This window comes from Erpetoichthys calabaricus, chromosome 9 (genome assembly GCF_900747795.2).
Source record: "Erpetoichthys calabaricus chromosome 9, fErpCal1.3, whole genome shotgun sequence".
Taxonomy (NCBI): Eukaryota; Metazoa; Chordata; class Cladistia; order Polypteriformes; family Polypteridae; genus Erpetoichthys; species Erpetoichthys calabaricus.
This window is the reverse complement of record NC_041402.2, coordinates 4,601,116-4,625,146: the sequence shown is the minus strand read 5'-3', so window position 1 is coordinate 4,625,146 and position 24,031 is coordinate 4,601,116. Positions and strand designations below refer to the sequence as shown.

The 24,031-nt window shown below is 41.5% G+C and overlaps 1 protein-coding gene and 1 long non-coding RNA gene across 4 annotated transcripts in view; one reads left to right on the top strand and one right to left on the bottom strand.

The window, feature by feature from the left end:
- The window catches only part of LOC114643693 (collagen alpha-1(V) chain-like), a 519,467-nt gene that overhangs the window by 457,544 nt on the left and 37,892 nt on the right, over positions 1-24,031 (top strand). For all 3 annotated transcript variants that reach the window (XM_051931584.1, XM_051931585.1, XM_051931583.1), the window contains 13 exons: positions 1,021-1,074; positions 1,163-1,270; positions 3,249-3,302; positions 7,590-7,697; positions 8,164-8,217; positions 9,401-9,454; positions 9,548-9,601; positions 9,919-9,972; positions 12,199-12,306; positions 13,559-13,612; positions 14,070-14,123; positions 17,411-17,518; positions 22,044-22,097. In XM_051931584.1, coding sequence (XP_051787544.1) covers positions 1,021-1,074; positions 1,163-1,270; positions 3,249-3,302; positions 7,590-7,697; positions 8,164-8,217; positions 9,401-9,454; positions 9,548-9,601; positions 9,919-9,972; positions 12,199-12,306; positions 13,559-13,612; positions 14,070-14,123; positions 17,411-17,518; positions 22,044-22,097 — 918 coding nt within the window. The remainder of the gene's footprint in view (positions 1-1,020; positions 1,075-1,162; positions 1,271-3,248; positions 3,303-7,589; positions 7,698-8,163; positions 8,218-9,400; positions 9,455-9,547; positions 9,602-9,918; positions 9,973-12,198; positions 12,307-13,558; positions 13,613-14,069; positions 14,124-17,410; positions 17,519-22,043; positions 22,098-24,031) is intronic.
- The window catches only part of LOC127529105 (uncharacterized), a 152,724-nt gene that overhangs the window by 127,307 nt on the left and 1,386 nt on the right, over positions 1-24,031 (bottom strand). The window lies entirely within an intron of this gene.

The following is a 24,031-nucleotide window of genomic DNA, read 5'->3' as shown; positions in this document are numbered from 1 at the left end:
CTTGTTCACAGGTGAGGACAGAAGGGAGCGATTGACAGTTGGGTAGGAGTGGTGTGTACACTCATGGAGACGTTGTACTGGTCAGTCATGGTCAAGAGAGAGCAAGGCTTTTGATTTACTGGTCAATCAATGTCCCTGTCGCCACCTATGGCCACGAGCTTTGGGTAGTGCCCAAAAGAACTCAGTCAAGTGTGAGAAATGGGCTTCCATCGCAGGGTGTCTCAGCTCTGGCCTCAGAGGTAGGGTGAGGTGTGCAGACATTCAGGAGGAGCTCAAAGTAGAGCCGCTGCTCCTCCATCGAGAGGTTTGAGCCTCTGATTAAGGTGCCTCCTGGATGCCTGTTTTGGGCATATCCAACAGGGAGGAGATCTCGGGGCAGACCTAGGACACACTGGAGAGATTATTTCACTCAGCTCTGGCCTGGGGAACAGGTTGGTATCCAAATCTCGCAGAAGGTGGTGGGGAAAAGGGAGTTCTGGACAACCCACAACCTGGATCCAGATAAGTGGTAGAAATACTTCTGTTCTTTAGATGTCCTCTGCCATTCAATTTGCAAGCTGGCATCTCTCTAGGAGATGTGGTCATTTGGTTAGAAGGTGGCAGCAAGGAGACCCCGCAGGTCTTTGGACAGTATACTCAAAAGAGGCGGGGCAGGGGTGGAGCTTAACTGGGGTTATAGATGGCTTCTTCCTGGCTGAATAGAAGAAACAGTCATGTGACTTCCTGTGCTCACACAAACAATAAATCCCCCCCCCCCCCCCCACCGTTCCCACATTAAAAGTGGAACATTTTCTACATTACATATTTAAAAATTGATTTTCTTTTCACTATCAACCATTTCTAGAATGTTAAAATACAAGGCATGTTGCACAAATCTGGCATGTTTTATTTTTAATACTGCCACCTACTGTTCAAGCCTGTGATTTGCATGCTGTTATTTTTATAAATTATATATTTTTTTCTTTGTATGTATATTGAATTCTTAAGACACCACTTACAATAGTAAATCTTTATTTTCAGGGTTTACCTGGCCCCCCTGGTGAGAAGGGTGAAACTGGTGACGTTGGTCAGATGGTAAGGTTATTTAATGATTCCTTCTTCAATAATATCAGTAGTATCTTCTTCTTTCATTCTCATTTGTGTGTTTCTTATTTTCTGCTAGGGCCCACCAGGTCCTCCCGGACCAAGAGGTCCTTCGGGCCCACCTGGAGCAGATGGCCCTCAAGGACCCCCTGGAGGCATTGGAAACCCAGGCGCTGTTGGTGAGAAGGTATGTCTTATACTGAGGTGTGCCACATTGCCACCTTCGCAGGCATAAAAATAACAAACAGATGATCAACATGATCTCCATGGCGCAGGGCTTCTCTCGCGGCCCAATCTTGCCCCTCTTAGGGTGTGCTCGCGTTGGCAAATCGTTCCATGCCCGAGCACATTTGTACACATGTAACCACCGCAAAGTCTAGTTTGTTTGACTAGTGTGATCAGTCTATGCCAGGCCAGCCATACCGTGCCTTGGCCCATTTGGAAGAGGTGAGCCAGAGAACGGTTCAGTAGCATTCGGGAACAGTGTGATCGCTACACGTGCCCGAGCACGGAAAACAGACATGATGTCAATGATGCCACAAATCGTTTCATTTAATATCTTTTGAGTTAAAAATGGGTTTTTATCCTCACCTTAAACATGAATGGGAATTGTAGCTGGCAAGAAAAGCTGCACATTTCTGCCTTGACATTATTTGTCACCATAAAAAATCTTCTCATACGTGCAGCACGATTAACAGCAAAATTCTCAATACAGTCAATATTTCGGTAAGAGCATTATCCAAAACAACCACAAAAGAAGTAAAATCGTTTTGGACATGCATGCTGTCACTCCGTGTTCAGATCTTGTTTTGGCGTTAAACACGGTCACATGGTCATGACGCAAAGCGTGCCGGGGCACAGAACGTTAGGTGCAGTGTGAGTGCAGGCCAGCATGGTAGTAGGCATGGAATGGAGAAAAACACGTCTAGTGTGAGTACAACCTTATTGTCTTCAAGACCCATTCCATGACGACCATCTTGTCTGTCCTCCCAAATATGTCCCCTTCATGAATCGCTGCCAATGCCGATTGCTTAAACAATCCGTGATGACCTACCACCATACGTGATCCATCCCAATTAACCACTTGTAGATGATTGTCACTTCCAGCCTGAATGCAGCCGAGGAGGCGTATGTGTCCCACCAATGCCGGTCGATGCGTATTCGATATGTACCAAGGATTGTATTGGAAGCACTGGTCATGCCATCTAGCAGCCATAGTAGAAACTACATCCGCCTGATGGAAATGAAGTCTTGACGTGGCCATGCATGTGGGTTTTGGCTGCTAATTTTGAGAAATTGTCCAAATTTGAGGAAAGTTGTGCTAAATTAAAAATACGTACCAGATTATTGTTTGCTTATGTGCTATATACAAATTAACAATCTCCACTTAGAAAGTTGATTCAGTTCATCTGCACATAGTTCTTTTTCAAGGAGATACATTACATCACTCATCCAAGGGATGTAGCATGGCTCCCATGGCGGCTCCCCTGGATCCAGTGACAAAGGGGCGTCCCAGCCGTCCGCCACAGGCTTCAGTTTAATTGTTTAAATATTCTCCATTGTAACAGAAACTTGTCCTTTCCACCCTCTGATTCAGGCCCATTAGGGGCTTAGATCTTTAGGAAAGGATTTAAAAATTGCATCATATTGAGGAACGCTGACCTTGAAATAGTTTAAAACGATACCCCCATGTGCATGTTGTTTGAAATTTGTCATATTTAACCTTCCGGGAGTGGCTCATAAAGGGGCTAGGACCTCTGATAAAGAATCAAATATCAAAAATACGCTTGTGTTTGTAATCAGCCACACTCCACAGGCCCATATTATTACATTTTGTGAAAAGCAGTAACTTTGAGCCCTCATTTCCCGGTCAGGGGGTGATCCCCTGCGGTCGGTAGCTGTGACCTGCACAACTTCATCACCTTCTCGTAGATATTTTTGTTGATGACGCCCATTGCTTTACTCTTTACCATCAGGGTGTAATTACCTGCACACAGTATGGTTCAACAAAGTCCTAAAATTGGGTCTAGAAGGCAGTCTTGGTGGCTTTCCTGGACCGAAATTGAGAACCCCTCGTCTAAATGATTCAATCACTGGAAACAACTTTACATTCTGTGTTATTTAACATTTGATTTCATTCCTTATTTCCACTCATTTTTATACAGGGTGACTCTGGTGAGGCTGGTGAACCTGGACCACAAGGCGAAGTGGGACCTCCAGTAAGTCTAAGTCTATATTTTTCAGTCATTCTGAGCAGATAACCTTGTTAAGGGTTGTTGTTTTTGTTTTGTTGTTTATCACTCAGGAAGGTTCTTAAAACATTAACGACGTCCATCGAGTTTAAATGTGTGAACATTGATGGCTGAGGATTTCATTGTGCATTAATTAGAAGGGCGTATCAACATCCAGGCAATGTAGAGAATCCATTCAGCAGGCTAATAGGGTGGTAGGTTATACAGCGCCCTGGTTTGTCGTGAATACGTCAAGTAAAGTTATGCTTAAGCTATTTAACAAACCAGTGAGGTCTCAGCTGGAGAGCTGTGTGTAGATTTGGTCTCTGTATTACACAAAAAAGACAAAACAGCACTAGAGAAAGTCCAAAGAAGAGCAACTATAGGCTGATTCGGGAGTATGAGGTATGAACAAAGAGGAATGACAGAAGGAGCTGAACCTTTTCCATTTAAAGCAATGTAGATAAAAAGTTTACATAATGAAAGTACTTTAGGATATGAAGGGAATGAGTACAATGGACCCCATCTGTAATTTAAAATGAGTACTTCAATAAGAACGTGGGGATGCGGTTGGAAACTGTTCAGGGGGTAGATTTCCCACAAATGTTAAAACATTCTTCTAAACATAGAGAATCATATTCCTCAGTCATTCTGAGCAGATAACCTTGTTAAGGGTTGTTGTTTTTGTTTTGTTGTTTATCACTCAGGAAGGTTCTTAAAATATTAACAACGTCCATCAAGTTTAAATATGTGAACATTGATGGCTGAGGATTTCATTGTGCATCAATTAGAAGGGCGTATCAACATCCAGGCAATGTAGAGAATCCATTCAGCAGGCTAATAGGGTGGTAGGTTATACAGCGCCCTGGTGAGTCGTGAATACGTCAAGTAAAGTTATGCTTAAGCTACTTAACACACCAGTGAGGTCTCAGCTGGAGAGCTGTGTGTAGATTTGGTCTCAGTATTACATAAAAAAGACAAAACAGCACTAGAGAAAGTCCAAAGAAGAGCAACTATAGGTTGATTAGGGAGTATGAGGTATGAACAAAGAGGAATGACAGAAGGAGCTGAACCTTTTCCATTTAAAGCAATATAGATAAAAAGTTAACATAATGAAAGTACTTTAGGATATGAAGGGAATGAGTACAATGGACCCCATCTGTAATTTAAAATGAGTACTTCAATAAGAACATGGGGACGCGGTTGGAAACTGTTCAGGGGGTAGATTTCCCACAAATGTTAAAACATTCTTCTAAACATAGAGAATCATATTCCTCAGTCATTCTGAGATGATAACCTTGTTAAGGGATGTTGTTTTTTTTTTCTTTATCACTCAGGAAGGTTCTTAAAACATTAACAACGTCCATCGAGTTTAAATGTGTGAACAATGATGGCTGAGGATTTCATTGTGTATTAATTAGAAGGGGCGGCACGTTGGGCAGTGGGTAGTGCTGCTGCCTCGCAGTTGGGAGACCTGGGTTCACTTCCCGGGTCCTCCCTGCGTGGAGTTTGCATGTTCTCCCCGTGTCTGCGTGGGTTTCCTCCGGGCGCTCCGGTTTCCACCCACAGTCCAAAGACATGCAGGTTAGGTGGATTGGCGATTCTAAATTGGCCCTAGTGTGTGCTTGGTGTGTGGGTGTGTTTGTGTGTGTCCTGCGGTGGGTTGGCACCCTGCCCGGGATTGGTTCCTGCCTTGTGCCCAGTGTTGGCTGGGATTGGCTCCAGCAGACCCCCGTGACCCTGTGTTCAGATTCAGCGGGTTGGAAAATGGATGGATGGATGGATCAATATCCAGGCAATGTAGAGAATCCATTCAGCAGGCTAATAGGGTGGTAGGTTAGACAGCACCTTGGTGTGTCGTGAATACGTCAAGTAAAGTTATGCTTAAGCTATTTAACACTCCAGTGAGGTCTCAGCTGGAGAGCTGTGTGTAGATTTGGTCTCAGTATTACACAAAAAAGACAAAACAGCACTAGAGAAAGTCCAAAGAAGAGCAACTACTGTATAGGCTGATTCGGGAGTATGAGGTATGAACAAAGAGGAATGACAGAAGGAGCTGAACCTTTTCCATTTAAAGCAGCAGAGATAAAAAGTTAACATAATGAAAGTACTTTAGGATATGAAGGGAATGAGTACAATGGACCCCATCTGTAATTTAAAATGAGTACTTCAATAAGAATGTGGGGACGCGGTTGGAAACTGTTCAGGGGGTAGATTTCCCACAAATGTTAAAACATTCTTCTAAACATAGAGAATTATATTCCTCAGTCATTCTGAGATGATAACCTTGTTAAGGGTTGTTGTTTTTGTTTTGTTGTTTATCACTCAGGAAGGTTCTTAAAACATTAATGACGTCCATCGAGTTTAAATGTGTGAACTTTGATGGCTGAGGATTTCATTGTGCATTAATTTAGAAGGGCATATCAACATCCAGGCAATGTAGAGAATTCATTCAGCAGGCTAATAGGGGTGGTAGGTTAGACAGCGCCTTGGTGTGTTGTGAATACGTCAAGTAAAGTTATGCTTAAGCTGTTTAACACACCATTGAGGTCTCCGCTGGAGAGCTGTGTGTAGATTTAGTCTCTGTATTACTCAAAAAAGACAAAACAGCACTAGAGAAAGTCCAAAGAAGAGCAACTATAGGCTGATTCGGGAGTATGAGGTATGAACAAAGAGGAATGACAGAAGGAGCTGAACCTTTTCCATTTAAAGCAGCAGAGATAAAAAGTTAACAACATGAAAGTGCTTTAGAAAATGAAGGGAATGAGTACAATGGACCCCAATTGTCACTTTAAAATGAGCTCTTCAATAAGAAGGCTGAGTTGTCCCCGAGTGCGGACCAACATATATAGCCACCAGCATGTTTTACAATCCAGTGGTGTTCTCAAAGTGACAACAGTTTTGATCAATTCGTTCAAGGCGGGTGTTGACAAAAGTTAACATAAAGGGCACGAGGAGGGTGTCAACAAAAGTAATAAACGGCAGAATATAATGTTGACAAAATTCGGTAGATGGTGGATGTCAACAAAAGTTGACATGAGGGGTAGAAGATGTGTGTTGGCAAAAGTCTATATAAAGGGTAGAAGGTGGGTTCAAACATAAATGGAAGTAGGTAAGTGTTGACAAAGTCGACATAAGGGGTAGAAGTTGGTGTTTACAAAAATCAACATAAATGAAAGTTGGTGGGTGTCGACGCCAAAGGTTAGAAGACTAAACATTGTGAAAAATCACCTGGAATATATTATTTCATTTATACACTGGATGTCAGCAGAAATGCCACTGGTCCAGAGTGACCCTTCCAGGCTTACCCCCAAAGTTCCACATATACAGTATCTCATGTTTCTCTAAGGTGCATCTTGGTAGGTCTGTGAAGAAGCATCTTTGAAAGTGGTGTGGGTGTTTGGTGAGGATGGCGACACACTGCCACGTGACAAGTAGGAGGCCCGCTGTGGTTTGCACCAAAGCCTAGGGAGAGTGCCCGGGTGAAGCGACCACAGGTTCAGATCTTGGTGGTAGTAGCAAATATTCAAACGAGTGCCTTGAAGACCAAAGTGGAGCAGGGTTCCCTGTGAACATTGGTCAGCTGCTCCTAAGGGATGAGAGAGCTTCTTTCTGAAGCAGGCCAACCCCGTGCCCATCAAAAGGGGGTCAGGTTTAGATTCTTGAATCTGAAGTGGCAGAGAAAGAAGATACGTCTGGTGTGGAGAGCTACAGGAGGGAGAGTTCTCTTTCCTCAGTGAACGTCACACTTCCAGATTTGAGTCTTTGGGAATCTTTCAGAAAAGTTTGGAGTTTGCTGCTGATGCTTGGAGTACCAGTGTATGCTGCTCAAGTTGTCTCTGCTGTCCCGAAATAAGTGGAGTGGAAAGCACAGATAGATAGATTTTCTGGTTTTTTTTGCTAGCATAAGCTGAAATCGGAGGAGTATGATCAGAGGAGGTCATGATCTGGGGGCACAGTTCTGTCTTTGGAGCAAAATGCCAAAAAAGTCTGTGCTCGTGCGGCCAGATTTTTCCATAACATTCCCAGTTCCCCTCTGTTAGCTCATGTTCCAATTCTCCGTTGAGTTGTCCTTTAAACTTTTGTGGCCATCTGCTGTGTCTTAGACCTTCTGAAAGCCTCCAACCGGAAATGCAAGAACAGTTGTGCAGCCTGGCGTCATTTGACCTAGGGGATGCCAAACTAATCAGATACCCAGCTTGTGGCTTTCCGCTTTATCAGAGACCCAAAATGTCGCCATTTCACGAATCAGTACATGCCGCTTTGTCTCCTTAGGGTCCAAGAGGAGAGAGGGGAGAGAAAGGGGAAGCCGGTCCACCTGGCTCAGCAGGTCCACCTGGTCCTAAAGGCCCCCCAGGAGACGATGGGCCAAAAGGCAGCCCTGTAAGTACTGGTCACTTTAACATTCAATCCTTTCTTGATAATTTAATTCTAATGTGTCAGGGACCTGAAAGGAAAGTGTGAAATACTAGGGGTCCACCTGGTCTGGGACCTCTAATTAACCCTTTGGGCACCCTGAAAACCTTACGTCAAAATTGTGGTTTTGTCCCAGAAAAACAATAAAATGCAAAAAATGTGATGTGGTGTCTTCACTGGTTGTTGACTGGTGTCAAGTAATCAAGAGGATTCAGTAAAAATGTACAGGTGGGAGCTCCATTCAGCTAGTGTTGGGGGTTTTGATGGGTTTTTCGTCTCATTGGTGTTTTGTCAAGTGGCACCATCAGACATCCTGCAGTGCCATTCCTTAAACGGGTTATGGGCTAGCCGGTGGGAGTAGTGTTTAAGGAGAAATTATTCAGGGGCATCTAACCCATTCAACCTTTCCCAACTCTTTTATTTCTTCTTTCAGGGTCCAGTTGGCTTCCCCGGAGACCCAGGACCCCCAGGAGAACCTGGCCAGCCAGTAAGTCCTGCACTTTTAACCATATCCTGGCTCTCTGAATGACCATCTTAGAGTCTCACCGGTACACTGTGCTCAACGTTTTAATGCCCTTCTGTAATGTTATGGAGATTTGAGGGTCCCTTTCAACCCCCTCGTTCTTACACGGGTTCAGTAAATTACGAGAAACTTACAGGTTAGGGAGACATGTGAAACATGTATATGGTAATATTTAGATTTTATTTAGTGTCATTCACTTATCTGTGGTGGGCTGGCACCCTGCTTGGGGTTTGTTTCCAGCCTTGCGCCCCGTGTTGGCTGGGATTGGCTCCAGCAGACCCCCGTGACCCTGTAGTTAGGATATAGCAGGTTGGATAATGGATGGATGGATTCATTTATGCATTCTTGAAAAGGAAATCATGGGGTCAAAAAAAGAAATAGGAGGTGCTTTACAAGCAAAGCCAGAAAATGCCAATGGGACGGGGTTTAATTTTACAAAAATAATACAAAACAGAAGGTACATGAGAATAAGAGACGCAAGGCGCAGCATTAACAGAAAATACTAAACCTCATAGCCTCTATTTGTGTGGTAAGGTGGTTTGTGTCACTTGCCAACCCAAATATACTTAATGGCGGTCTCCATCTATTTATTAAACCACCTTTCTTCTCCTTCTCTGGCCTCTATTCCCAATTCCAGTCAAGACCTTGTCAATTCCAGTCTCCTAATGGGCCTCCCTGCTCTCATCTGTGTGATGCTTGGTAATCCTGGCTTTCTGCCTTCCGTTCCCTACTGCCCTTCTTGAAGTGAACCCCTATCTGTCACGCAGCAGTAGACCCTCTTAACCCCCAAATTGAATCCCCTCTAGAGTCCCAGGGAAACTTAACATCTTAGTATGGTACCCCAACCCTCCCACCCACATCTTAATACTAAACCTTCTGGGGCATCCTACATTATTATGGGGCGTATTGCCCCCTGGGGGTGACAGACCAGATCACCACATGTGTATACACTGAACAGTGGGAAAAGCATGTGAAGCTCCGGATAAGTCGGCTTCTCCTTCAACAACTCAGAGCATGTCTCATCATGTCAACTTGCATCTCTAAGGGTCCCTCACCTAGAATTTGACACCCGTGTACTGAAGTGTTTTCATAGCTCTCTACGACTCTTACTGACAATGTTTAACTTGTGTTTGTTTCTCCCCTTCAGGGTCAAGATGGTCCAGCTGGTGACAAGGGTGAAGACGGCGAAGCAGGACAACCTGTAAATGAAGCATTGCCTTTAGTTTTTTTTTTTTTTTTAACATTTTGTGATATGTATGATGTGTAACAAAATCCTTCCTCTCAAATCTTCTAGGGGTCACCTGGTCCTACTGGCGAGTCTGGGCCTTCAGGCCCTCCAGGAAAACGAGTGAGTCATTAAGGTTTTTGTATCACTACCTGTCAGCAAGGGGAGCTATGGTGGTGCAGTGAGCTTAAAGCGGCAGGGGTCTGGGTTCAGTTTAGGTAGCTAGCCCTTTATACCCTGGGTGGGTTTCTTCTCAAATCCCAGAATGAATTTTATGAGAGTGATGGAAAGTCGTCCCTTCAAAGGTTGGATCCTTGGTTGTAACATTGTGTTCCCCCCATAATTGCTCTATAATGGAATAAGTGAGTTCAGTACATGCTATACATGTTTATATTTATTGGCTCCATGGTCCTCATGACTCTTGTGGTTATTCATTTTAGGGTCCTCCTGGTGCTGCAGGTCCAGAGGGAAGACAGGGTGAAAAAGGAGCAAAGGTAAAAAAAATAAAAATAAATACAATTCTCTCAGTTGAATAGACCCTCTCCTTCTTTTGGTGCCATGGTGAATGAGGAGACAGCACTTCAGGAGGGGGGTGCATGATCACACTATGTGGTCAGTGCTGCACTTTAAGACCTTCATGGACCTGGGTTCAATTTCTGGCCTGGTCACTTCCTGCATAGGTCAGGAAAGTTTCTGCCAGTCGACAAGCTTACTTCCCTCATACGCCACGACTCCAAATTCAATTTCAGTTTTTAATTGTACTGAAAGGGGAATTGAGTTGGTCAACTGAGACCTTAGGATCTATCTATCTATCTATCTATCTATCTATCTATCTATCTATCTATCTATCTATCTATCTATCTATCTATCTATCTATCTATCTATCTATCTATCTATCTATCTATCTATCTATCTATCTATTATATAGTGCCTTTCATATCTATCTATCTATCTATCTATCTATCTATCTATCTATCTATCTATCTATCTATCTATCTATCTATCTATCTATCTATCTATCTATCTATCTATCTATCCATCTATCTATCTATCTATCTATTATATAGTGCCTTTCACATCTATCTATCTATCTATCTATCTATCTATCTATCTATCTATCTATCTATCTATCTATCTATCTATCTATCTATCTATCTATCTATCTATTATTATAGTGCCTTTCACATCTATCTATCTATCTATCTATCTATCTATCTATCTATCTATCTATCTATCTATCTATCTATCTATTATATAGTGCCTTTCATATCTATCTATCTATCTATCTATCTATCTATCTATCTATCTATCTATCTATCTATCTATCTATCTATCTATCTATCTATCTATCTATCTATCTATCTATTATATAGTGCCTTTCACATCTATCTATCTATCTATCTATCTATCTATCTATCTATCTATCTATCTATTATATAGTGCCTTTCATATCTATCTATCTATCTATCTATCTATCTATCTATCTATCTATCTATCTATCTATCTATCTATCTATTATATAGTGCCTTTCACATCTATCTATCTATCTATCTATCTATCTATCTATCTATCTATCATATAGTGCCTTTCACATCTATCTATCTATCTATTATATAGTGCCTTTCACATCTATCTATCTATCTATCTATCTATCTATCTATCTATCTATCTATCTATCTATCTATCTATCTATCTATCTATCATATAGTGCCTTTCACATCTATCTATCTATCTATCTATCTATCTATCTATCTATCTATCTATCTATCTATCTATCTATCTATCTATCTATCTATCTATCTATCTATCTATCATATAGTGCCTTTCACATCTATCTATCTATCTATCTATCTATCTATCTATCTATCTATCTATCTATCTATCTATCTATCTATCTATCTGTCTATTATATAGTGCCTTTCACATCTATCTATCTATCTATCTATCTATCTATCTATCTATCTATCTATCTATCTATCTATCTATCTATCTATCTATCATATAGTGCCTTTCACATCTATCTATCTATCTATCTATCTATCTATCTATCTATCTATCTATCTATCTATCTATCTATCTATCTATCTATCATATAGTGCCTTTCACATCTATCTATCTATCTATCTATCTATCTATCTATCTATCTATCTATCTATCTATCTATCTATCTATCTATCTATCTATCTATCTATTATATAGTGCCTGTCACATCTATCTATCTATCTATCTATCTATCTATCTATCTATCTATCTATCTATCTATCTATCTATCTATCTATCTATCTATCTATCTATCTGTCTGTCTGTCTATTATATAGTGCCTTTCACATCTATCTATCTATCTATCTATCTATCTATCTATCTATCTATCTATCTATCTATCTATCTATCTATCTATCTATCTATCTATCTATTATATAGTGCCTTTCACATCTATCTATCTATCTATCTATCTATCTATCTATCTATCTATCTATCTATCTATCTATCTATTATATAGTGCCTTTCACATCTATCTATCTATCTATCTATCTATCTATCTATCTATCTATCTATCTATCTATCTATCTATCTATCTATCTATCTATCTGTTATATAGTGCCATTCTGATATGTCCATTCATCTTAAAATGCATTTTTTAGAAATGCCAAGATAATAATAATAATAATAATAATAATAATGTATTTTATTTATATTAATATCTTGCTTATCTTCTTCAGGGTGAACCTGGCCTGGAAGGTCCACAAGGAAAGACCGGTCCAGTTGGTCCACAAGGAGCTCCAGGAAAGACGGGCTCTGAGGGTCTCAGAGGAATCCCGGGTCCAGTGGTAAGTTGGTTTAGATTCAAAGCAGCAATATGTTGTGAGGTGACTTTGTGACTCTCCAGGCCGTTGTCACCCCTGATATGCTGAGCTAAGACGTGTCTCCTCCTTGGCTGTACCCCCATTGCCAGCTGCTGTACCCCGTGACATACTTTTATTTCATTTTTCTCTCTTGCACTTGTTAAAGCTCTGCATACTTTTACAGTCTGTCACTTCTCGAGTTCTCAGGTTAGTTTATTGTACTCCATCAGGCTGATATATCAGGGTGGCACCGTGGGATGTGACTGCAGCCAGTGATGGATCGGAACTCCATATAGGATTTGATCCTGCTGGGTGGATCCAATCCCATAAACCCTTAGAAAATAATCCTTTTTGGATATGAATGAATGAGTCCATAAAGCACTTCATCAGGTTGCTGATTCATTTGAGAAGATAAGAATTATTATTGATGCACTTCTCTTTCACTTCTGTCAATACACCCCTCATTTCTGGATATTTGGATCTCTAGTGCAGTTGGCATTATGGCACACTGGTTAGGGCCATAGGGTTCTTTTCCTTCTATGCAGAGCCTACCTGCTCTCCTTGTGTTCCTGTTCCTGTATTTTGTTCCCACATTCTCAGAACATTACATTCAGTTTAACTAACAGTTATATGGGTGAATATGGGTGGCATATGAATGCAGTGCCACCACACAGCTCCAGTGCACTGACTTGAATCTTTGACTTTTTGGAGTTTGCCCGTTCCTGTGTGGGTTATTCTTTCAGTACATTGGCTCATGTTATCTCAACTGGGGTAAGAATGATTGGGCGGACGTGGGCGTGAGTGTGCCATTCCTGCTGTGTGCGTCATTTTGCTGGGTAGACGCCAGCTCCCACAAACTGACAAATGCATTGAGTGGGTCTGACAATGGGCAGATGTGCAGTAGGCCAGATCTCTACAGCCTTAGGTTCAAATTCCTGCTTTTTATGTGAGTGTGAATAGAGTTTGCCTGTTCTCCCGGTGTCCATGTCATTTTCTGGGGTTCCTGTCACCTTCTAAAGATGTCATTTTTTCAGATTGTGTATGTAAGTGTGCCCCCTGACGGGACTGACAGCCCATTCTTCCTTAAAATGCTGCTGGCCTTTTGCAACCCAATAATTGCATTACCCCAATATGGATGGATGGGTGAATGAAAGGGCCCCATGACCCTGAAGTGGACTGATGGGTTTAAAATAAAAAGGGATGGCTGGCTGATTCTTTAACTTTGCTGTTCTTTCAGGGTGAACAAGGACTTCCAGGATCTCCAGGCCCAGATGGTCCTCCTGGCCCAATGGTGAGTTTGTCTCCAACATGAAGACAGTTGTTCTTGGCGGTTTGCTTTCCATCCCGGCCCGCGGTGCTGAATTTAAAGCGTCTGCCACGCGGCGCTCGCAGGCCTCACTTCTGCCGACCTTTCTCTGCACCATCTGCTGCCACCGTCTTTCTGCTCAGCAGATCTGTGGCATGTAAGCCAATGTCTCGGTGGGACCTGCTGCCAGGCACACAATCACAGCCAGTGACCTCTGATGCTGCTGGCATCCCCTCATTTGTGGATGCCAGTGCACTGGAGCTTCCCAAGTAAAGCTGGCACCAGTCTGTAGTAACAGACTTCAAAGTAGAAGTGATGCTTGACCCCATGACTCGGGGCATGTCGTAATGAGAGCTTTCAATGTATTAAGCAGCACATGTCTATGCTTTTATTTCATACAAAGTCTCCATCAAGTGACACCAAGCATATCCTTCTGTTTCAGGGACCTCCTGGATTACCAGGCCTGAAGGGCGACTCAGGATTGAAGGGCGAAAAGGTGAGGCGTTGGGTCATTGCAGTCACCCTCTGTGAGGACCTGATGGCATTCTGAGGGGCACGCTGTGAACCGGGGCTCTGACAGTGCCACAGGAGCTCAGCATTCACATTCTCTGCTAATGTAACCGCGCCCACGCGCAGAACATCCACACGATAAGAGAGTCAGTCGGGAGAAACAACACCGAAGCATGAATGGATTACTCAACTGCAATGAACGCATGAAATCAGAAAAGAAATGAAGGACATGCACATGAAATAAGAACGAGGACATTCATACATCAGACAATGAATGAATGAATGTCAAATAAAAGAAATACATGAATTTAAAGTGAATTCAGTAAAAAAAGTGCAGGAGTTAATGACATCATGGATACATAGTAACTGCAATCACAAAATGAACAAACATGAATTTGCAAATAAGTGAATTGATAACATTAGAAACTCCACACATAAATCATAAACTGACTGAATAACATAACAAAATGAAATAATTATTACATGAAATGATCACATAATTAAAAAAAAAATGTAATGTGGATTTTAACTGAAACCAGAAAATAAATGAACGACATGCACATGAAATGAGAAAAATATATTAAGGAACGAGGACATTTATACATCAGACAATGAATGAATGAATGTCAAATAAAAGAAATACATGAATTTAAAGTGAATTCAGTAAAAAAAAAAAAGTGCATGAATTAATGACATAATGGATACATTTTAACTGCAATCAGAAAATGAACAAATATGAATTTGCAAATAAGTGAATTTATAACATTAGAAACTCTGCACATAAATCATTAACTGACTGTATAACATAACAAAATGAATGAATTATTACATGAAATGATCACATAATTAAAAAAAAAAATGAATGTGGATTTTAACTGAAACCAGAAAATAAATGAACAACATGCACATGAAATATAAAAATACATTAAGGAACGAAGATATTTATACATGGAATTAAGAGAATGAATGAATGAATGAATGTCAAATTAAAGAAATACATGACTTTAAAGTGAATTCAGTAAAAAAAGTGCATGAATTAATGACATAATGGATACATTTTAACTGCAATTAGAAAATGAACAAACATGAATTTGCAAATGAGTGAACTGATAACATTAGAAACACACATAAATCATAAACTGACTGAATAACATAACAAAATGAATGAATTATTACATGAAATAATCACATAATTAAAAAAAATGAATGTGGATTTTAACTGAAACCAGAAAATAAATGAACAACCTTTAAAGGAAATAAAAAAAAATAATTCTGAGTGAATGGAAGAATGAATGAATAGATGGAATCAGAGGATGAATGAATGAATACACAAACAGCTGATGGAATAAATCTGTGAATTTCAAGTAAAATAAACTAAAGTTGAAGTAACTCAAGGGACTGAAGGCATGAGTTAATAAATCAGTGTGTTTTAACTGAACTCAGAAAATGAAGAAATGATTGAACAAACTAATAAATGAGTAAAATTAGAAACTCAATAAATGGATGAAATTAATTCAGTGGTAGTCAGACCATGAATGCATGAATGAGTTGGATGAATGAATTAATCCCAGATGCTTTTGATAAAGAAAGAATTAATAAATGAAAGTGTTTTACGAAAACAGAAAATGAATGAATACATGAAAGAATGCATTTGAAATGTCACACACGTGCGCATGTGAAAGATCTAAAGGACCTAAATAATGATAATTCTACGCCAGACTCGGGGGTCGGCGGAGTGTGCTAACTGTCTGTCTCTCTCAGTCTCTTGCACACCATTCTCAGGGACATCCACTTGGTTCCAGCACCAACAATGACGTCACTTCCAGTTCTGATGCTGACGACTACGCCACTGTCAAACAATGAGTCACAGACATCATGAAGATTTGGGGCAGCCATCCATATATTGTTTTCCCGGGCGGCAAAAGTTGATTTTAAATGCATGATGTTCACAGAACAGAGTCCAAAACACAACTGACTTGCATTGAGACAAGATGGCGGTTTTAAAAGATAGGACAGGAAATGACATCAGCAGCGCCGGAACCGGAAGTGACGTCTTCCTGACCGGAAAGTAACGTTATCATCGGTCCCGGAAACTGGAAATGATGTCATTGTCAGCACCGGAACCAAGCGAGATTCCCTGAGAATGGTCTGCAAGAGACTGAGACAGACAGACAGTTAGCACACTCTGCCACCCCCTGGTCTGGCGTAGAATTACATTATTTAGGCCCTTTAGCTGTTTCCCATGCGTACGTGTGTGACAATAATTAAACAAAAGGATGAATCAATTGTTGAACCAAAATTAATTAATAAATGAATGTCTGAATTTTAACTGAAAATGAATGAATGACATTCAAATGAAATAATAAAATGAAGAAATGAATGGATGACATCAGGGGATAGATAACTGAATGAATTGGAGATTGAAAGAATGAATGATTTTAAACAGTTGGAAATGAATGAAGGAATACATAAATTTCAGCTTAATTGAGAAAATGGGCACATGAATTTATAATAAAGGAACTGACGAATTTCAACTGAAGTCAGAAAATGTACAAGTTAATTCACATGTAAATGAGTAAGCAAATAAATGACAAAGTTCAAAAATGAAGAAATGAATCATAAGTGGAATGAATGAGTGGATGCAATAAGAAAATGAATGAATACATGAAATCGAACTGTAACAAGAGGATTGATTCAATAAATGATTGAATGAGTGAAATTGTGAAATCAATCATTGAACCATAAAGTGACCGAATAAAATAAGAGTTTAATTGATTGAGTGAATCTGCGGTGGACTGGCGCCCTGCCCGGGGTTTGTCTCCTGCCTTGCGCCCTGTGTTGTCTAGGATTGGCTCCAGCAGACCCCCGTGACCCTGTAGTTAGGATATAGCGGGTTGGATAATGGATGGATGGATGACTGAGTGAATGCTTCTGATTTAATTCAAGAATGAATACATGAAATTAGGAAATTGTTGGATAGATGAGTGACTGGATTTGAAATGAGCTGATAGAGCAGATGAATGGATGGATGGGTGAGTGACCTGAATGAAGTGATACAGTGACCAAATAAACAGATTTTAATTGACGTTGAAACTGAAGGTTGCATTTCAAAGAAAGAATGAAAAATGAGTGATTGTTTATTTTACCAATAATAAGAAAATGGAAAAATGGATGAATGTCAATTGAAATCGGAGAGTTGATGAATGAATGACTTTTGCTGTCGAATTCAGAATGCCTCTTATAAAATAATCTTTCTTTTTTTTCTCTCATCAGGGTCACCCTGGCCTAATTGGAATGATTGGGCCTTCTGGAGAGCAGGGTGAGAAAGGTGACCGAGGTCTTCCAGGCCCTCAGGGCTCCCCTGGTCAAAAGGGAGATTCTGTAAGTGTCCACCTTGTCCAGTTTGTTTGCTGTCGTGGTGCCATCTCCTGGTACCCCTGGGGCCTTTCACTCCACAAATCCCAGAATGACAAAACATCTAGAAGCTCCAAGTCATCACTTCTGCTTGCCTTTGCCCCGTCTCCCAATATCTTTCCATTTCCAACGACCCTGGATATGGCTGATTCTGGGTTTGTTACTAATGTCCCTGGTGCTAAGCCCACTAGCCTGCTGGCATGACTGGAAGAGATTCCTGCACCAGAGATTCATGTATTATGTCACAGTTCTGTCCACATGTAGTGAGCTGTATGAGAAGAATCAAGGGAACGTTTCAGGGGAAGTGAACATGAGTGGTGGTTCTGAAAGTGTAACACAGCAATAAATATAATGAGGAAAATAACACTCAATAAGGCCCACCTATAGTGGGAGCAGAGTCACCTCATCTACAGTCGTATGATAAAGTTTGGGACCCCCTCTTAATTCTTTGGATTTTTGTTTCTCATTGGCTGAGCTTTCAAAGTAGCAACTTCCTTTTAATATCTGACATGGCTTATGGAAGCAGTCGTATTTCAGCAGTGACATTAAGTTTATTGGATTAACAGAAAATATGCAATATGCATCATAACAAAATTAGACAGGTGTATAAATGTGGGCACCCCAACAGAGATATGACATCAATACTGAGTTGAGCCTCTAGACGCTGTCCTCCTATAGCCTGTGATGAGTGTCTGATTCTGGATGGAGGTCTTGTTCACCATTCTTCATACCAAATCTCTCCAGTTCAGTTCAATTTGATGGACAGCCTGCTTCAAATCATCCCATAGATTGTCGATGATATTCAAGTCAGGGGACTGTGACGGCCATTCCAGAACATTAAACTTCTCCCTCTGCATGAATGCCTTTGTAGATTTCCAACTGTGTTTTGGGTCATTGTCTTGTTGGAATATCCAACCCCTGCGTACCTTCAACTTTGTGACTGATGCTTGAACATTATCCTGAAGAATTTGTTGATATTGAGTTGAATTCATCCGACCCTCGACTTTAACAAGGGCCCCAGTCCCTGAACTGGCCACACAGCCCCAACAGCATGATGGCACCTCCACCAAATGTGACAGTAGGTAGCTGGTGTTTGTCTTGGAATGCGGTGTTCTTATTCCGCCATGCAAAGCGCTTTTTGTTCTGACCAAATAACTCCATTTGTGTCTCATCGGTCCAAAGCACTTTGTTCCAAAATGAATCTGTCTTGTCTAAATGAGCATTGGCATACAACAAGTGACTCTGTTTGTGGTGTGAGTGCAGAAAGAGCTTCTTTCTCATCACCCTGCCATACAGATGTTTGAATTGTAGAACGATATACAGATACACCATCTGCAGCCAGATGTTCTTGCAGGTCTTTGGAGGTGATCTGCGGGTTGTCTGTCACCATTCTCACAATCCTGTTCATATGCCGCTCCTGTATTTTTCTTGGCCTGCCAGACCTGCTGGGTTTAACACCAACTGTGCCTGTGGCCTTCCATTTCCTGATTCCATTCCTTACAGTTGAAACTGACAGTTTAAACCTCTGAGATGGCTTTTTGTTGCCTTCCCCTAAACCAGGAGACTCAACAATCTTTGTTTTCAGATCTTTGGAGAGTTGCTTTGAGGATCCCATGCTGTCACTCTTCAGAGGAGAGTCGTAGGGAAGGAAGCACAACTTGTAATGGACCACCTTAAATACCTTTATATCTCATGATGGGACACACCTGTCTATGAAATTCAAGGCGTAACAAGCTCATCACACCAAGTAATCAGCATTGAGCAGTGACAGGCATTCAAATCAGCACAATGACAAGGGGACCCACATTTGTGCACAGCCAAACTTTTTCATATATTGCCATGTCTGAGGGTGTAGACATATAATGTATTCACACAGTGCTTTTATACAGACAGAGGGGTGGTAAGGAATCAACAAAATTTGGACACCTGCAGGAATTGTTTGTGTTAAGTTCCCTTGCTGCAGAAAGGCTGTAAGTTGTTAGCCTATGTAAGAAAGGCACTATATATGCACCCAACACAGGCTGACAACAGAGGAATGTTAAAATTAGACCAAAAGGATTTATTTTTCTTCAGATGGGGGACGCGTATTCCCCGTGCCCCTCAGCCACAGCACAGTAAAGCACAACCAAAACAAAAGGCACACTATTCTCTTTACCACCACAAGTGTTGTCTGGATCTCAGAGTGGTGGCTGGTGGCTCACCCGGAAGTGTTTCAGGTGCTTGACCAACTGATTGCAACTCCGGGTGTGGCTGAACTATGGCCCAGACGGGCCCAGTGACCACTGCAGCACCTCCTGGTGGCCACCCCGGATCCCAACAGGGCTGTGGAGGACTCCATCTCCTATGGGGCCCTGCGGGTATCTGAGGCACCAAAGTCACCCAGGGGGGAGGTACTGTGCAGCCCATGCTGGATCCCCTGGAACATACACAGAAGGGGCGTCCCGGCCGGGCATGGGTCCCAACTGTCCATCACACCTATTACTTGTTCCCTTTTTATGTGATTTTATTAATTAACAGGAACCTAAACTCTGGCAGTTTACTATTTAAGGCAATTCACTGGACATGAAAGGGTTACACTTCAATAAAACCTGGAAATTGGAGCTGCTCTTAAACATTTTTAAACTTTTGACCTGAAGTGTGTGTGAATATATTTATACAGCAGACATCCAGAACAGAGTGGCGCAGTGGTTGCGCTGCTGCCTCACAGTAAGGAGATTTGGGTTCACTTTACCGGGTCCTCCCTGCATAGAGTTTGCATGTTCTCCCCGTGTCTGCGTGGGTCTCCTCCCACAGTCCAAAGACATGCAGGTTAAGTGAATTGGCGATCCTAAATTGTGCTTGGTGTGTGCGTGTGTGCCCTATGGTGGGATGGCACCCTGCCTGAGATTTGTTCCTGCCTTGTTCCCTGTGCTGGCTGGGATTGGCTCCAGCAGACCCTCGTGACCCTGTGTTAGGATATAGCGGGTTGGATGATGACTGACTGACTGACTGACCTTCCTGAAGATATATGTCTTCACTTTGTAATAATGAGTTATAGAGTGTAACTTGATGGGCAAAAATGGCAAAGTAATTGATTGAAGAGAAAATCTGCTTGGCGACACGGTGGCGAAGTGGGTAGCGCTGCTGCCTTGCAGTTAGGAGATCCGGGTCTGCTTCCCGGGTCCTCCCTGCATGGAGTTTGCATGATCTCCCCGTGTCTGTGTGTGTTTCTTCCCACAGTCCAAACACATGCAGGTTAGGTGCATTGGCGATTCTAAATTGTCTCTAGTGTGTGTTTGTGTGTGTGTGTGGGTCCCGTGGTGGGCTGGCGTCCTGCCCGAGGTTTGTTCCTGCCTTGTGCCCTGTGCTGGCTGGGATTGGCTCCAGCAGACCCCATGTGACCCTGTGTTAGGATATAGCAGGTGTAAGAAGACGCTATATAGCGCCCAACCCAACACAGATTGGACACGGGAGGCACGTGTAAAATAAAAGAAATACTTGTTATTTTCTTCATCTGTGGGCTACGCCTTCCTTGTACCCACAAACACAACACAGTCCCAAATAAGGCACAACACTAATTCACCGCACTTTCTCTTCTTTGGCACCACCACCAGTCTTCCCCAACAGCCTTGTCCTCCTCCACCCGACTCTGGCCCCTGAGTGGTGGTCGCTGGCTCCTTTTATAGACCACCCAGAAGTGCTCCAGGTGCTTGATCACCGAGTTCCGGCTGCACTTCCAGGTGTGGCGAATATACTGCCCATAAGGGCTCAGGAGTGTCAGCTGCAGCACCCCCTGGTGGCACCTGCGGGACCCAACAGGGCTGCACTAAACTCCAATTCCCATGGAGCCCTGCGGGAACCCGAGGCACTGCTCCAACCCAGGGGGCCGGCCATCTAGCTTCCAAGGGGAGGTATTGCACAGTCCATGGCTGCTCCCCCTGAACATATAGCAAAGGGGAGTCCCAGCCGTCCACCACAATACATATATATATATATATATATATATATATATATATATATATATATATATATATATATATATATATATATATATATATACATACACACATATATATGTATATATATATGTCTATGTATTATTCCACATTTCTGTAAACAGGATTAAGTTGGTTGAACATTTTCTTCTTCTTCGGCTATTATATATATATATATATATATATATATAATATAAATATAAATAAATAATCTGCTGCCCAAACACAGCACCCCCTGGCGGTGCCTGCGGGACCCAACAAGGCTGCACCAAACTCCAATTCCCATGAAGCCTTGCGGGAACCAGAGGCACTGCTCCACCCCAGGGGGGCGGCCATCTAGCGTCCAGGGGGAGGTATTGCAGTGTCCAGGGCTGCTCCTCTTGAATATACAGTGAAGGGGCATCCCCGGCTGGGCATGGACGCCAACCACCTGCCACACGGATTGGATAATGACTGACTGACTGACTGTTTATTTCTTTTTTTTTTTAACCTGTAAACTTCTTCTTGTTCATTTATAGGGCATTGCTGGTCCTGCTGGTCCGATTGGCCCACCAGGCCCCCCTGGACTGCCGGTAAGTGATTGCTTGACTTCCTTTTAGTGTTCCAGTGCTGTGGATGTTTGTCACTTATGGCAGTCATAGGAGGCCAATCACTGTTGTGCCGTGTCGTGTTGTGTTGTGTCGTGTCGTGTGTGGGTGAAGCTGCCACATTTCACACATCCTGCTTTTTTTCTTGCCTCATGGCGTAAGTGCAATCATCATTTAACACTTCCCAGAGATTTCTAGCACTTTTGTTAGTGTAAGAAGTGGGTGAGGAACATTGATGTTAACATTTCTTACTTATTTAGCTGGCGATCTTATCTAGAGCGATTGGCCCACCTGGTTGGCACTGCGTCCTACATAACTCTGACATGTGTGCCCGGGCAGCTGGTGCAGCTCTTCCTGGGCTACTTAGAGTATCCGTGGTGGGGATTCAGTAAGTAACCCCAAAGCCCTCAAAAATCATAAACACTCGGGGGTCTCAAATAAGGGGGGTGTTCTTCACGGATTTCTACAGTGTGGGTGTCTCGTGGTTTTGTATCACACCTTTCCATACTCCGCACCACCCCTAGGCATACTACAGGTACTCTGGCCATATTTACAGAGGTGAGGTGGAATGAAAAGATGAAGTCATTAATGAGTGAATGGATGAATGTCAGATGGTCCAGAAAATACGTGAAATAGAAGAACAAATGAATGAAATGGAACTGCAATCTGAAAATGAATGAAGGTGTATGTGAATGAATCCATTACTGGAAGATAAATGAGCGAATGAACAAAACTCATAATGAAGTTTAACTGACATCAGAATGAATGGATTGCAACTCCAATAAGAAAATGAATGGATTTGGAATGAGATAAGAAAAAAATGAATGAACGCATGAGTACAGTTTGTGGTTTAATTTGATAATCTGATAAATAAAACCAGAATATGAATCAACGAATGAATGACTTAAAGACTTCCAAAAAATGAATGGATCACATGAGAAAGTGAATGAATAAGTTACTAAATTTTTACTGCAACCTGAATATTAATGCTTGCATGAATGAATGAATTCATTAAAATAATTTGGAAGGCAAATAAGTGGATACATGTATTTAATCAGAAATGAAAACATTTATGCACATTAAAAAATTGTTTCATTGAAATTAGAATGAATGAATGAATGAATGAATGAATGAACAAACGAATGAATGAATGAGTTTAAAATTCAATAAGAAAATGAATGATTGTTTGAATAGATGGCTTTAGAATGAAATAATAAAATTAATTAAAAAGTGACCAAATTAACAACTATTGTTAAATAAAATAAGAACATGAATAAATGAATGAATGAATGAACTGAGTGAATAAAGAAATGTTTGAATGGCATCCAAAACATGAGTGGATGGCATCAGAAAATGAATGAATACATTGTGTTATGTCAAATAAATCAGAAATGAATAAATGAATGGATTGATATTAATTAATTAATTCATTCATTCATGTTAGTTGTACTCTGTGTATGATTCAGTGCATTCAGGAATGAATTATTAGCAAATTGTAAGTTAAATGAATGAATAAGTGAAATTCATCTGAAATCAGAAAGGAAATGAACACATTTTTAAAAAATTATTTGATAAAAAAAATGAGTGGATTTAAATTAAAGTAAGAAAATGAATGGATGAATTTGGATGAAATGACACAATTAATGGATGGATGATTAGATGACAAAAACTGAATGGTTGACACCAGTAAATTGCCTCCTGCCACTTCAACCTCTCCTCACATTCTAAAGATGCCCAGGTTATTTGGTATGACTGTCCTCAGTTGGCATGGCATGAGTGAAGGTGGGCGTGTGGGTTCCATTCGCTTTGGTTCTTCCCTGCACCACATGGTGGTTCTGGGCTCTGGTTTGGTCCGGTTTGAGAATGAGATACGGGTCAGATACACTTATTAACATGTACGGTATGTAGTGGGCATGCCA